Here is a 12,015-nt window from a genome sequence, read left to right as displayed (position 1 = left end):
GGGTCAGTATTGATCCTAAACACGTCTTATATCTGTTTTAAAATAGATTATAACAAATTAATATATAGTCAAGGATCTAAAGTGGGTATCACATGGTCTAATATTTCATATTTGACTTGAACACACACCCATGTTTCCAGGGTAGCCGTCCGGGCTGCCCATCATCTCCTGCTTGATAAGCATGGGGCGTCGACCTGCTCCTCCTGGACCCCCCGAAGGCTTCCCGTCCATGGACATGGCCCTCTGGAAGGGCCCCCGAGGTCCCGGACCCATTCCTGGACTTCCTGTAAAATATTTATGGACTCGTTGGTCAGCAGGTTTCTATTTTCCTCAAAAGTAGGTAGAATAATGTGCTCTATGAAATTAAATATGGGCGATAAGGGAAAAATATAGCTCACTACCCTCTGGCATTTTGAAAAATATTGAAATCTTAAAACATTTTAAATTTGTTCTCATAAAATAGATATTCTTATGGATTCATGAATAAATTAATATATAATGACAATTGTCAGAGTTACCAACCATGAATAATTAACACGACTTATGTAAAGTACCTAATCATGCAGTTTTCCATTGACCCTCTTTTACACACTTACTGAAATAATTCACCTCATCAGTCTCTCCAGTGCGGTAATCAATCATTAATTCAGGAATGCAGATGTTTTAAGGAGAAAATGTTCTTTTAAGCAGCTTTCACTGTCAATCTTGATTAAAACTCTTTGGATGTTCCAGATGTGATTACTTAAATCTTACCCTGCAGGCTGTCATCAAGGCAACCCTGAGGTTTGGCTCCTGTGTCGCTGGACCCTCCACCTCCTGCCTGATCGGGGTAGAAGTCTGAGCTTGATCCCCTCAGATCTCCCAGGATCGACTCCAGGTTGTGCAACTGAAAATAAGGAATAATTATTTTGGATGAACATTTCTACATTTACCCTGGATGGGTAAATCTCAATAACAATATTAGAGGAGCAGTTTTCCAAATATTAGGCATTCTTACGTCGTCAGGCGGTTCCGACTTGATCTTGCTCTCAGGATGTTCCGGTGCAGGTCCGGATCCAGGGCCGTTTCGTGAAGGGCCGCCAGCAGCCCCTGGAGGTCCCTTCCCCTCTAGATCTTCAAGTTTGGGCTTGACATCGGCTGGCTCCTTGGAGTCATCCTTGTTGAGGAGGTAGTGGAGGAGGGCATGGGTCTTCTCCTTCTTGGGGCTGTGCTGCTCCTGCTTCGGCTCTGTGATTGACCCAGGCCCGGCCCCTGATGCTGCCGTCCCCCCCTCACCTCCTTCCTGGTTCCCAAGTGTCACCTTTCCTGTGGCCTCCGCTGTGATTTTAGCCACATCATCTGGGGTGTTGCCGTTTTGAAGAAGCTTGTGGAGGATCTTGTGCTTCTCTTGCAGCGAGCCTGTGTAGTGGGCTGACGATAACACAGCGGACAGTCCCCCTTGCCCGGTCGCCTGGCCTGGATTGGCACTGGCTGAGGAAGAGGAGGACACCCCAGTGGACGAGGGGCTAGTCATGCCCCCAATGGGGTCCTTACTGTCTGATCCTGCAGGAGTATTGCTGCTGGTCGTGGGGGGTGGTACCGGAGGTCCGGTTGGTCCACTATTACCTTTACCCAGCTCCTCAGTTGGAGATGTCAGCAATTGCAGCAACTTCTTATGCCCCTTACTGTCTGGTACCCTCCGAGGGGGTTCGGCGCTCGCCACCCCTGCCTCATTGCTCCCCTCTCCAAATTCTTTAGTTGCTGTACCAGCCTGGCTGTCTGGTCTGTCTCCAGAATTCTCAGCCTGAGGATGCGGATGATGGTGGTGATGGTGCATCTGGTGGTGATGGTCAGCAGGTCCTGGTCCTAAGCCTCCTGCTGGACTTTTGGAGCCATCTTGGCCTGGCTTGGCAGGCTGACTGGGCTGAGTGGAAGAGGAGGAGGAGTGGATGCTGGGAGAGCTGTCTGGTTTATGGACTGGTGATGGAGACATTAGGGTGGAGGGGAGGGAGCTCCCGACTCCTTCACTGATGGCTTGTAGGGCGTTTAGGGAGCTGCTGGAGAAGGTGGTGGTGCCTCCTCCACTTCCTCCACCACTGCCAATGCCGCTCATAGGAGAGTGCATGCCTGGAACACAAACAAAAGTATTCAATCAAATAATTCTAATCAAAGAAATAAGTAACCATACATAATCTATTCAAAATCCAATGATATTGCTGCTACATATCTGTTCACCAATGGATTTACCTCCAGGTGAAAACTGGTTGGCCCCCATTTTTGGGCTCCCTCGGTTCCGCGGTGACATCAGGAGTCCCTGCTGGGGGCCGCCCATCCTGGGGCTCCCCGACGGGCTGTTCAGGCCACTGAGCCCAAACCCGCCGCTGCTCTGAAATGGTGGCTGCTGCAGGTGCTGCTGCGGATGCTGTGGATGCTGCTGCGGGTGCTGTTGGTGCTGTTGCGGGTGCTGCTGTGGGTGTTGCTGGGGGTGCTGCTGTGGGTGCTGCTGCATGCCTTGGCCTGGGTGATTCATGGGACCCATCTGATTCATCTGCCCCATCTGATTCATCTGCATCATGCGGTTGCCGATGCCTCCGCCGCCTCCACCGCCTCCGCCACTCCCTCCGTACATAGAGCCACCACCACCCATTGGACCCATATGACCCATGTGGCCCTGCTCGTTCATGCCAAAGCCCCTGTTCATGGCACCCATCCCCATCCCCCCACTCGGGTTCATGTTCATCTGGGCATTCGGGTTGGGGCCTCCCATGCCCTGTTGTCTGATGGTGTTGGGCATCATGCTCCCGCCCTGAGATGAGCGGTAACCGTTGGGTTCTCTGTGTGGAAGAGAACGAAAATAAATAAGCAGGTTTGAAAAGTGACAAAAGAAAACTTGAAAATACTGTCGCCGCTCTCAGGTTAAAGAGGTTTAATATAAATGACACCAAACCAGGAGCTCCTGTATGGAGTCTTCTCACTATTCAAAGGACATCGGTGCATAAAAGCTACTTCAGCTGCTACTTCAGCTATTCATGCCACATCAATGCCTTGGCTGACTGCATAGATACGCTGGAAGTGCTTTTTTTTGTCAATATAGTAAATGACTTCCTTCAGTGTCAGTGTGTGTATTCTCAGTTTTTCTGACCTCTGTAGCAGGTGCGTGGAGATGAAGCCTTGCGGCTCGTTGCTCATGGGATGGCGGTACAGCTTGCTCTTGGTTTGGGCCGTGACCGGAGTGCCGTCGGACAGAGAGAAGCGGTACAGGGGCGTCTCGGCGTGACCCTGGAGAAAAGCTGCGGGGACAGATAAAAGGAACGATTAACACCGTGAAGCACCTCCCTGATAACAAAGGTCATCAATCACTGTCTTTATGTTGAGACCAACTCTGTGATTACACTGAGAATCAATGTTGTATAGCTCAGATCTTCATATTCATGAGATCAATACTGATACACTGATGCATGAGGTGTGTGTGTGTGTGTGTGTGTGTGTGTGCACGTCTCATTGAGATTCAGTTCCTGAGTGGAGGTCCCAAGCAATAATTAAAAACAAATAATTTCAGTCAGTAAATACAATGGTCACAGTGACTGTCAGTATAACACTGAGAGATAGAGAGCAGTTAATCGTTCTGATGCTTATGCCTCAAGGCCTTTCTTTGTGGATATAACAGCAATTAAAAGTTTGAAGCACAGCTAATTCTAGTTGTGTGTGTGTGTGTGTGTGTGTGTGTGTGTGTGTGTGTGTGTGTGTGTGTGTGTGTGTGTGTGTGTGTGTGTGTTTGTGTGTGTGAGATCACAAAACGTGTGACCCACCCTCGTGGTAGTGGCGTTTGTGTGACCACGGCTGCCCGTCGCTGTGCTGCAGGAACATTTGAATGCAACGCCTCAACAGATCCTCCCAGCCCGGACGCATCGACGCTCGCAGAGAGTTCTGGTCGATCTGGATCAGTTTACCTGCCGGGGAGGACGGAGGGAGGGCGAAGAAAAACAAGAAGACGTGAGCGGGACGAAAAAGAAAAATGGCGCCATGTGTTCAGTGAGTTTTTAGGTGTGTGTGCGTCACCTCACCTGAGAGCTCATGCCGAGTGTTGAAGCTCTCCGTTCGTTCCATGGCTGACACCCGTCGGGCGACACAGATCATACATGACTGCAGGTCTGCACATGAGAGGAGTAACGTGTCACAATCACTGAAACATGAGCAGCAGTTGATGGTAGACAATTAGATATAAACGTCTGGTGTTGCCCGCCTCTGCCAAGAAGGTTATATTATCATCTCGGTTTGTTTGTTTGTCTGTCCGGTACTTAGCTGGATTATTCAAAAAGTACTGGACAGATTACTATGGCACTTCATGGAAGAATATAGTATGGGTCAGGAGAGAACCCATTCAATTCTGGAGCAGATCCAGATCAGGGGATAGATCCAGGTAACATCGAGGGATAGGGCACTTTTTATCATTTATCTCAGAGAATAATTTATGGATCTTAATTATAAGAATCTGTCATGTTTAGGGGATTCATATCTAGTGTGTGAAACTTAAATGTGGTTTCATAAGGGCACTGTTGGGACTGGTGGATGTAATCAGTATCATTCTTATTAAGTGATTAAACCAGCTTTGCATTTGTAAAGCACATTACAAAAAAAATTGTAAGTTAGCGTTTTAAAGTGGGAGAAAATTTGCTTAATAGGTTGATTTGATGAGTTAGTTTCAAAGTCAGATTTTCAACCAGACGTAAATATTTGAATATTAGTTTTTACTTATTACAAACAATGTAAATAATAACTTATGTTTGAAATGGTTTTTTATTTTATTTCTACAAAAAAAGCCTTACCTTGTTAAAGATTCTTTACACATTTACTCGAATGAATTTAACTACAAATATACAAATATTTTTCCGGTTCACAGGTGCAATTTGTGGACAATTTTTGTCTCCTCCTTCCCCGTAAAGTACATTCTTAGTGCATGTTCTCTGGAGGTTTGGGGTTTCTACATCACACTTTTATAAGTTGGATACTTAAATGCCTTAAACTTATTTCATTTTTATTTACAGCAATTTCCCCCTTTTAGTTGAGGTATTAAAAAAAGACAGCCTTCTTGTGTCAAACTCTGCACAAACGGTGCATCATCTGCAGTGATGTTCAAACACCAGCGTGAAGAAACTGTAAAACTCATTTATGAGGAAGTCTGTGTGATGCCAGCGTACCTTCCCCCTCCTCAATCATGGCCTTGGGCTGGGTGAGGGCGAAACACTGCATGGTCTCGTAGCGTGGCCCCGCTGGCCCCTCCTCCATGGGGCCGTGGACGTGGCCAAACTTAACCAGCATCCGGCAAGTGAAGGTGTGACTCTTCTGTCGGGCGGCCTCGCTTCCCCACGACACCCCATTTACTGAAAAGAAGCACAGGCACAAACAAACACATCACGCTGACAGAACTTTACACTTGGGAGTAAGATGGAATGAGCATTGAAGTCCTGGGACTGAAGGAGAAAATATAAACCCACATGGAGGTATGAATGGATTGCCAATAATCAGATATCACACAGCTCACACACCCTATCCTGCCACAGATCACACACACACACACACACAGACACAAACACACACCAAACAAAACAAACAAATCAAACTGCAACATGTATTTTCCCTCTTAAATTGAGGAGCAGAAGCCTCTCCTGCTGTTCCGATCCCCGGCTAAATGGACCATAGGATTAATGTAGCCAAGGTGTCGATTTCCAATATCTCTCCCTCTCTGTTTGCTCTGCAGCGGGCAGAGGCCAGGGACACTCAGCCATCTATCCTCATTTAGACCCTGACTCTTCATCACAGCACACGCACACAGACACACAGACACACAGACACACAGACACACAGACACACAGACACACACACACACACACACACACACACACACACACACACACACACACAAACACACACACACACACACACACACATCAAGAAAAGGGTCACCTTCACAAGGGGGAGAGGGAGGAAGAAGGGGGGGGGGGGGGGGGGGAACAAAGGCGAGGCAAACTTCAGAGAGACATCCAACTGTCCCTCCAAGGTCTGAGTGAAGCCTTATCGGGGGCCTTGAGTTGGCCGGAGGTTTCTGTCTGGCAGGTGCAGGGAGGATTCGAGTGAGGGCCCCGGGAGAGCGAGGCATGTCGAGGAGGTGGGATGGCGGTGGTGGGGAGGGGCCAGCTGATAGCGAGAGGTGATTTAACAAGGCCTTGGCTTTCTCTCCTCGACAGAGCAAATGCAGCCCGCTCCCCGAGGCGGACATCTCCCCTCAGACACAATTAGCCGACAGTAAGGCAAGACAGAGGGGTCAAAAAAGCATCCCGGCCAACAACAAAGGCTTGCTGCGTGTTAGGTGCACGAGCGTGTGTCTATACTTGTAACTGTATGTGTGTGTCATGGGTCCCTGTGTGTGTGTGTGTGTATGTGTGTTTAACTGTAGCTGGCGTGGTCAGCGGTCATCCCACAGGAATGTGCAGAGGGAGCGTATTTCATTCATGGCTCCAAAAGATAATGAAGGGGCAGAGTAGCAGAGCGAGACACAATGAGGGGTGGGAAAGCAGCGCGAGGCTGGTTGAGAAACAGACAAGCACAAAATCCATCTTAGTGGGCAGCCATATTAAGTATGAATGAGGGGGGGAAAAGTAGATAAGAGGCGAGTCTTAAAAGATAAAGAGAGTGAGCGACTAGGAGGAGTGTGCAGCGGGAAGAGGAGGAATAAGTGAGGGAACGTGTCGATGACATGTCGGAGCCGCGGCTGCTTAGGAACATTATTGCAGAGTTAATCAAATCGCAGGTTCAGTCGAGCACACATATCCATAATTAATCAGCTTTATAAATAGTGCTCTGTGCACAAGCTCCTGGGTCCACACACACACACACGGCAACTTCAAAAAATGCAACCCCACCACTGACACAGGCATGTAAATAGCTGATAAAACATACATATGCTCATGCAAACACACAGCGAATTAAGTAGAGGAAAGTGTGGAGGTGCATTATTCAGCAGTGAGTCGTTTCCAGTTGGCTGCTATGGGGTCTGAATAGAGCTCAGGCCTGTTTTACACTGTCTGGACCAGTGAGTGTGACTGACAGCTGCGCTACGCTCCGCCTGCTTAGCACCGAGTGGGTGGGTGCCTCTATGCACATGAGTGTTTTGTCAGGTGTGTGTGTGTGTGTGTGTGTGTGTGTGTGTGTGTACGTCTTTCCGAAAAGCTCTCATGCACACGAGCAGTCGTCCCAGGAGCTCCTGATTATAATGAGAGAAAGACTTAAGAACAGAGGAGCATGAATAAATAACTGAGCATGTGTATGTTGACCTGCGTGCCGAGTTGTTGTAACCTTTTCGAAGTTTGTTTTGTAGCTCGGCCCTGTGAAAGATGTCGAGCAGGGTTTGCTTCCATGTGAGTGTGTATGTGTGTAAATGTGTGTGTGTGTGTGTGTTTCTCACTGTTAGACTTGGGCAGGTTCTTGTGGAACTCCTCCCTGTCGTCCTCATGGAGAATGTTGTACACGCTGGTGTTGATGAGCTCCTCCTGTTTGTACTGCAGGTACTGCGTCACGTTGTCCGACACGAACACGACGCTGCCCTCGCGGTTCACAACGAACAGGAAGCCGTCCAGAGCCTGAGAGGAGAACGGCGGCACGGGGAGAGAAAGTCATCACCAGACATTCGGCCGATCAAAGCCTTGAATAACTATCTTCTATTCAAAGCAGGGAGGAGGGTCTGACTCACCTGCAGCAGCAGCGGCCCCAGGTGGTCCTTGTCGATGACCCCCTGACCTGTTGAGGACACGTCTGACTTCTGAACGTCGTCATCGTTGGACGAAGCTTTTCCTGCGGGAGAGGAAAGCGAGGGAAAAAGAAAACAGAGAAAAGGCATTACAAAAAATAAAACTGCACCAATAGCCACTTCCAGCCCTGTTCACTACAATGATGACAAAAAAAAAGAGCAAAGTAAAAACGCAAGGTGATTGCATCGATACCTGAAACCGGAGGAGCCAGCCAGACACGCACTACTCTAGCTGCGCCAGCAGGGGGCAGCGTTTCTCAATCTTCACTTTTTTATATTTTTTTTAAGGGGGGTTCAAAACTACAGGTGAGGAGGGAGACGGACGGAGGCAGGTTTCTCTGAGGAGCCCGTCAGGAGGAGTAGAGGGCTGGGTGCATGTGGAGCAGGTAGCTGCTGTCCTCATGCTTTATATTCAGTGTCAGACTCCGAGGGACTGTCTGGTAGGCTGGGGCTGAGAGAGAGAGAGAGAGAGAGAGAGAGAGACAGAGAGAGAGGGGGAGCGCGGGAGCGAGCCGGAGAGGTTGTGGAAGCTGTAATGGTGCAGGGGCAGGAGCTGAGACACCTGAATTAATGGAGGGGCTGAGGCTGATGGAGGGAAAGAGAGACAGACAGATAAAGAGAGACAGACAGGAAGGACTGGGGCTGAGGCAGAGTGGTGTGGACGGCGAAGGGAAAACGCCTGCTGTATTAATACAGGGCTTGGTCTGAGAGGCGGGGGCTGCTCAGCTACAGGAATCATTCTATCTGATTAGCTCCCGAGGGGCACAGATACCCACACAAAGAAAAAACAGCCATCGCTGCCTACAGCCAGGCTCTGTGAAGTCAGGTAGAGAAGGACTGAAAGAACGAGGGAGATGAAGAGGACGGAGAATGAGACATAAACAGAGTGTGAGGGAGACAGAACGAGAGAGGCTGCACTCCATCAGTTCACTCAATACCTTAAGATGCTGGAGGCAAACCTGGAGATGCTGCAACTCATTGTGCTGCAATACAGATGAGACATGGGGGGGAGGAGAACAGGGAAGCAGAGGAGGAGGAGGAGGAGGAGGAGGAGGAGGAGGAGGAGGAGGAGGAGAGGGAGGAGGAGGAGGAGAAGGCAAGAGCAGGGTGCATTAAATCCAAGTGAGATGAAGATTGGGAATGGTTGTAGGGGAGGGAACAAAATGAAGACTGGCAGAAAGCAGACTGAAAGTGAGGAGAGGTGAAGAGGAACAGGTAGAGAGCGAGAGACGAGTCTAAACGCCCGTGTCATTATGTCTTCACTTCCTGTAACTATGGCAACCTGTCAGCAGCCAATCAGGGCCGGCTGGAGCCTCTTCCCCTTCCTGTCGAGGTGGCAGACACTGACTGAGCCAAGCAGAAGCACAAGAGCAAAATTCACCACCGGCTCTTTCCGCCCTCCCTGAAATCCACCTCGAACGTAGAGAATAAAAAGTAAACCCACACACGCGAGTCTGCACGGCGTGAATTCAAAGTGTCGGTTCTGCACCGACGCCGCGTCTGCAACGTAAACATCTCAGCCGGCAGCTTTTTGAACAGTTCACTGCAGAAACCACTGCTGCATAATTGAGACGGAACTACGACAACAGCAGCTGTAACAGAACTAATAATTTGGCAGCTCAGCAGAATGGATGGGCATGTGATTACCTGCAAACGTCCAATTAAACAGCCCCTGGTGAGGCCAGTGCACAGCTGGCCATGCACATAACACACAACACACACACACACACACACACACACACACACAGCAAGCGCAAATGACAGCTTCACAAAGCATTGCCAATGTTTCCTTCCAAACATAAACAGTTGAGGCTGTGAAATTTGTGGGAGATGAATGACTGATTCGTCCTTGCACCTGGGCTCTGAGGCATGAGTATATATTTGTGTGTGTGTGTGTGTATGTGTGTGTGTGTGTGTGTGTGTGTGTGTGTGTGTGTGTGTGCTAACCCCAAGCTGCCCCCCTCTCCTCAACCCTTTACCTCATGTTTCCTACACACACTTCTTAACAGTCCGACTGACGCGCGGCTGCAGCTGTCTGGCTCCAGCCTTCAGGTTTTCAGATGACTGTGTCCACTCACCCTGCTCTTTGATCTGCCGGATCTGGCGCACCGTCTCTTTGAGGATGGCACATTTGTCTGGTTTGACGTTGAAACTGTCGATGTCGCTGAGGTTGGCAGAGATCAGCTCTGCCAGCTCCTCGATGTATTTGCTCTCCTGCTCCCGACGCTTCCTGTCACACCTGCGGGGGCCAACGTGCAGAGATTAAAGCTGAGTCAATGCTACCCTACTTTTAGCCAAAATTGGCTGTGATGTTTTTTTTTTATATATAAAAACAACACAGTGGCTCCTAAGAAGACAGAAAGTTGTTCAGGAACTTAGTGCCCGTTTGATCACAGTGAAACACCAAAAAGAAAAGTTGTGGGCTGAAGATATTTAACAGAATGACTGTACTTTCGAAAGCTGCACTTTTATGTAATTTGCTGATGTTGGTAATTGAACAGTAGTGAAACAAGCTTGGGTTAAAGGAGTAGTTAGACATTTTGGAAAAGATTCTTATTTCGATTCGACTCAAATCTGCACACTACATTCAAAGCTACAACCAGGTCATAATTAACTCTGCATAATTTAAAGAAACAGCCGGAGAAGTTGTTTGTGGGTGGGTGGGGGGGTGGGGGGTTCTGTGCTGCAGCATTTCCTGCAGGAGGCTTGTTAGAAACGTCATCTACTCACTGAACTTTCCAGACATTTTCCTACCGTATTCTCTCATAGGCTAACTCTGACATTTTACTCAGGGGGGCGGGGGCTATCTTTGAAAGTTCCAGTACCAACTCTGAGATTTGTGTTCTCATGTACAACCCATCCGGAACGTTTCTGGGAAATGTCTGCAAGCAGCTTTATTCTTCTTTGGGTTTTGTACACTTTAGTTTTTAACATTAGACAGACTCTGGCAATTTCCAGTTGTGATGCTAAGCTAAGCTAAGCAAACCAACTGCCAGCTCTAGCTTTATGATTAAGACATGAGAGCAATATCAATATCACAATTTTGACATAAAAGTGAATATAGGTGTATATTTTCCAAAATATTTTACTTTTCATTTGACATATTTGTAATGCTCTTCTGAATAAACGTTTTTTTGTTGTTTGGATATTATTTCTGCTTGACTCACACTTCCTTTGACTTAATTCTCCAGATCTTAATTATAAATCATACAATTCAATTCAAGTGCTTTTTCTACCCAAGCATCACATAACGTCTTTGTGCACTCGGTCTGGTTCTTACTCGTCACAACATACATCCACAGAAGGAGCCACATGGCCGGGGCAACAGAAACCACTGACCCAGTAGCCCACTTTCCCCTCTCATGTGCTTATCAGACACACTCACCCCAGACCTGGCGTGTCGCAAGTGGAAAGCTTGCGCTTCCGGTTTTCTGAGCTCAGAGGCTCCATGGAGTTCTCCCCCAGTCCGCTCATCGTGTACACATATCAGCACCTGAGTGGAAGGAGCACACACAAATACACAGGTATGAATAAGGGTTAAACATTATTTAGTCCCTTTTATCACTTATTATTTAGGTAATTGTGAAGGGGAGAAGAAACGGGAATCTTCTGTTGTGAATTCAGCTCAAATAACCAACACAAAGGCAGGTGTAATGTGGATACAGTGCAAGACAGTGCACAGCAGAGTAAAATATGCTTAGATCATGCAAATCATATTCTCCTGGCAGACTCTGACGAACATCAACATGTCTCGTCGGCCTCCTCCTCTTTGGAGAATATGAGAGTAAGCGTGTGAGGCTGCATTTGTTTGTGTGTGGGCTGGTGCATGTATGAGTTCATTAGCTCTTACGGTGCCTCCACACAGATACACACACACATGCGCACACACAGGATTAGCGGCGTCTCTGATGATAAGCACAACTAACCCCGTTAGACAGCCGTCTGTCTCCCATAATGCATCACATTTTGTCTCCAGGAAATGAGCTGATGAAGGTTGTGTGGGGAAGAGGGGCAGATGGGGCGAAAGGAGGCGAGGAGGAGGAAGAGAAGGGAATAGAGGGAAGAATAGGAAGGAGGAAGGGAGGAAGGGAGGGAGGGAAGAGAAGCCGGTGTTGTGAAGTGAGCTGTGATTGGTCACTTTCTTTGCCACAGTGACAGCAGCTGACACTGGGGAAAGGTAGGAGGGAGGGAAAAGAGGATGGAGGGAGGGAGGAGAGGAAAGTAAATGGCGA

The 12,015-nt window shown here is 48.3% G+C and overlaps 1 protein-coding gene across 1 annotated transcript in view; it reads right to left on the bottom strand.

Moving 5' to 3' along the window:
* Positions 1–12,015, bottom strand: part of LOC133956380 (nuclear receptor coactivator 3-like) — a 62,853-nt gene that overhangs the window by 7,087 nt on the left and 43,751 nt on the right. The window contains exons 3-14 of the mRNA XM_062391360.1: positions 11,169–11,276; positions 9,862–10,022; positions 7,727–7,827; positions 7,442–7,616; positions 5,178–5,360; positions 4,044–4,130; positions 3,789–3,929; positions 3,122–3,269; positions 2,227–2,813; positions 998–2,106; positions 754–886; positions 129–284 (exon numbers count right to left, since the gene is read on the bottom strand). Of these exons, the coding sequence (XP_062247344.1) occupies positions 129–284; positions 754–886; positions 998–2,106; positions 2,227–2,813; positions 3,122–3,269; positions 3,789–3,929; positions 4,044–4,130; positions 5,178–5,360; positions 7,442–7,616; positions 7,727–7,827; positions 9,862–10,022; positions 11,169–11,257 (3,070 nt within the window). The 5' untranslated portion in view covers positions 11,258–11,276. The remainder of the gene's footprint in view (positions 1–128; positions 285–753; positions 887–997; positions 2,107–2,226; positions 2,814–3,121; positions 3,270–3,788; positions 3,930–4,043; positions 4,131–5,177; positions 5,361–7,441; positions 7,617–7,726; positions 7,828–9,861; positions 10,023–11,168; positions 11,277–12,015) is intronic.

Source organism: Platichthys flesus, chromosome 7 (assembly GCF_949316205.1).
Source record: "Platichthys flesus chromosome 7, fPlaFle2.1, whole genome shotgun sequence".
In the NCBI taxonomy this organism is placed as follows: Eukaryota; Metazoa; Chordata; class Actinopteri; order Pleuronectiformes; family Pleuronectidae; genus Platichthys; species Platichthys flesus.
The sequence above is the reverse complement of the archived record's forward strand: the minus strand, read 5'-3'. Positions and strand labels throughout refer to the sequence as shown.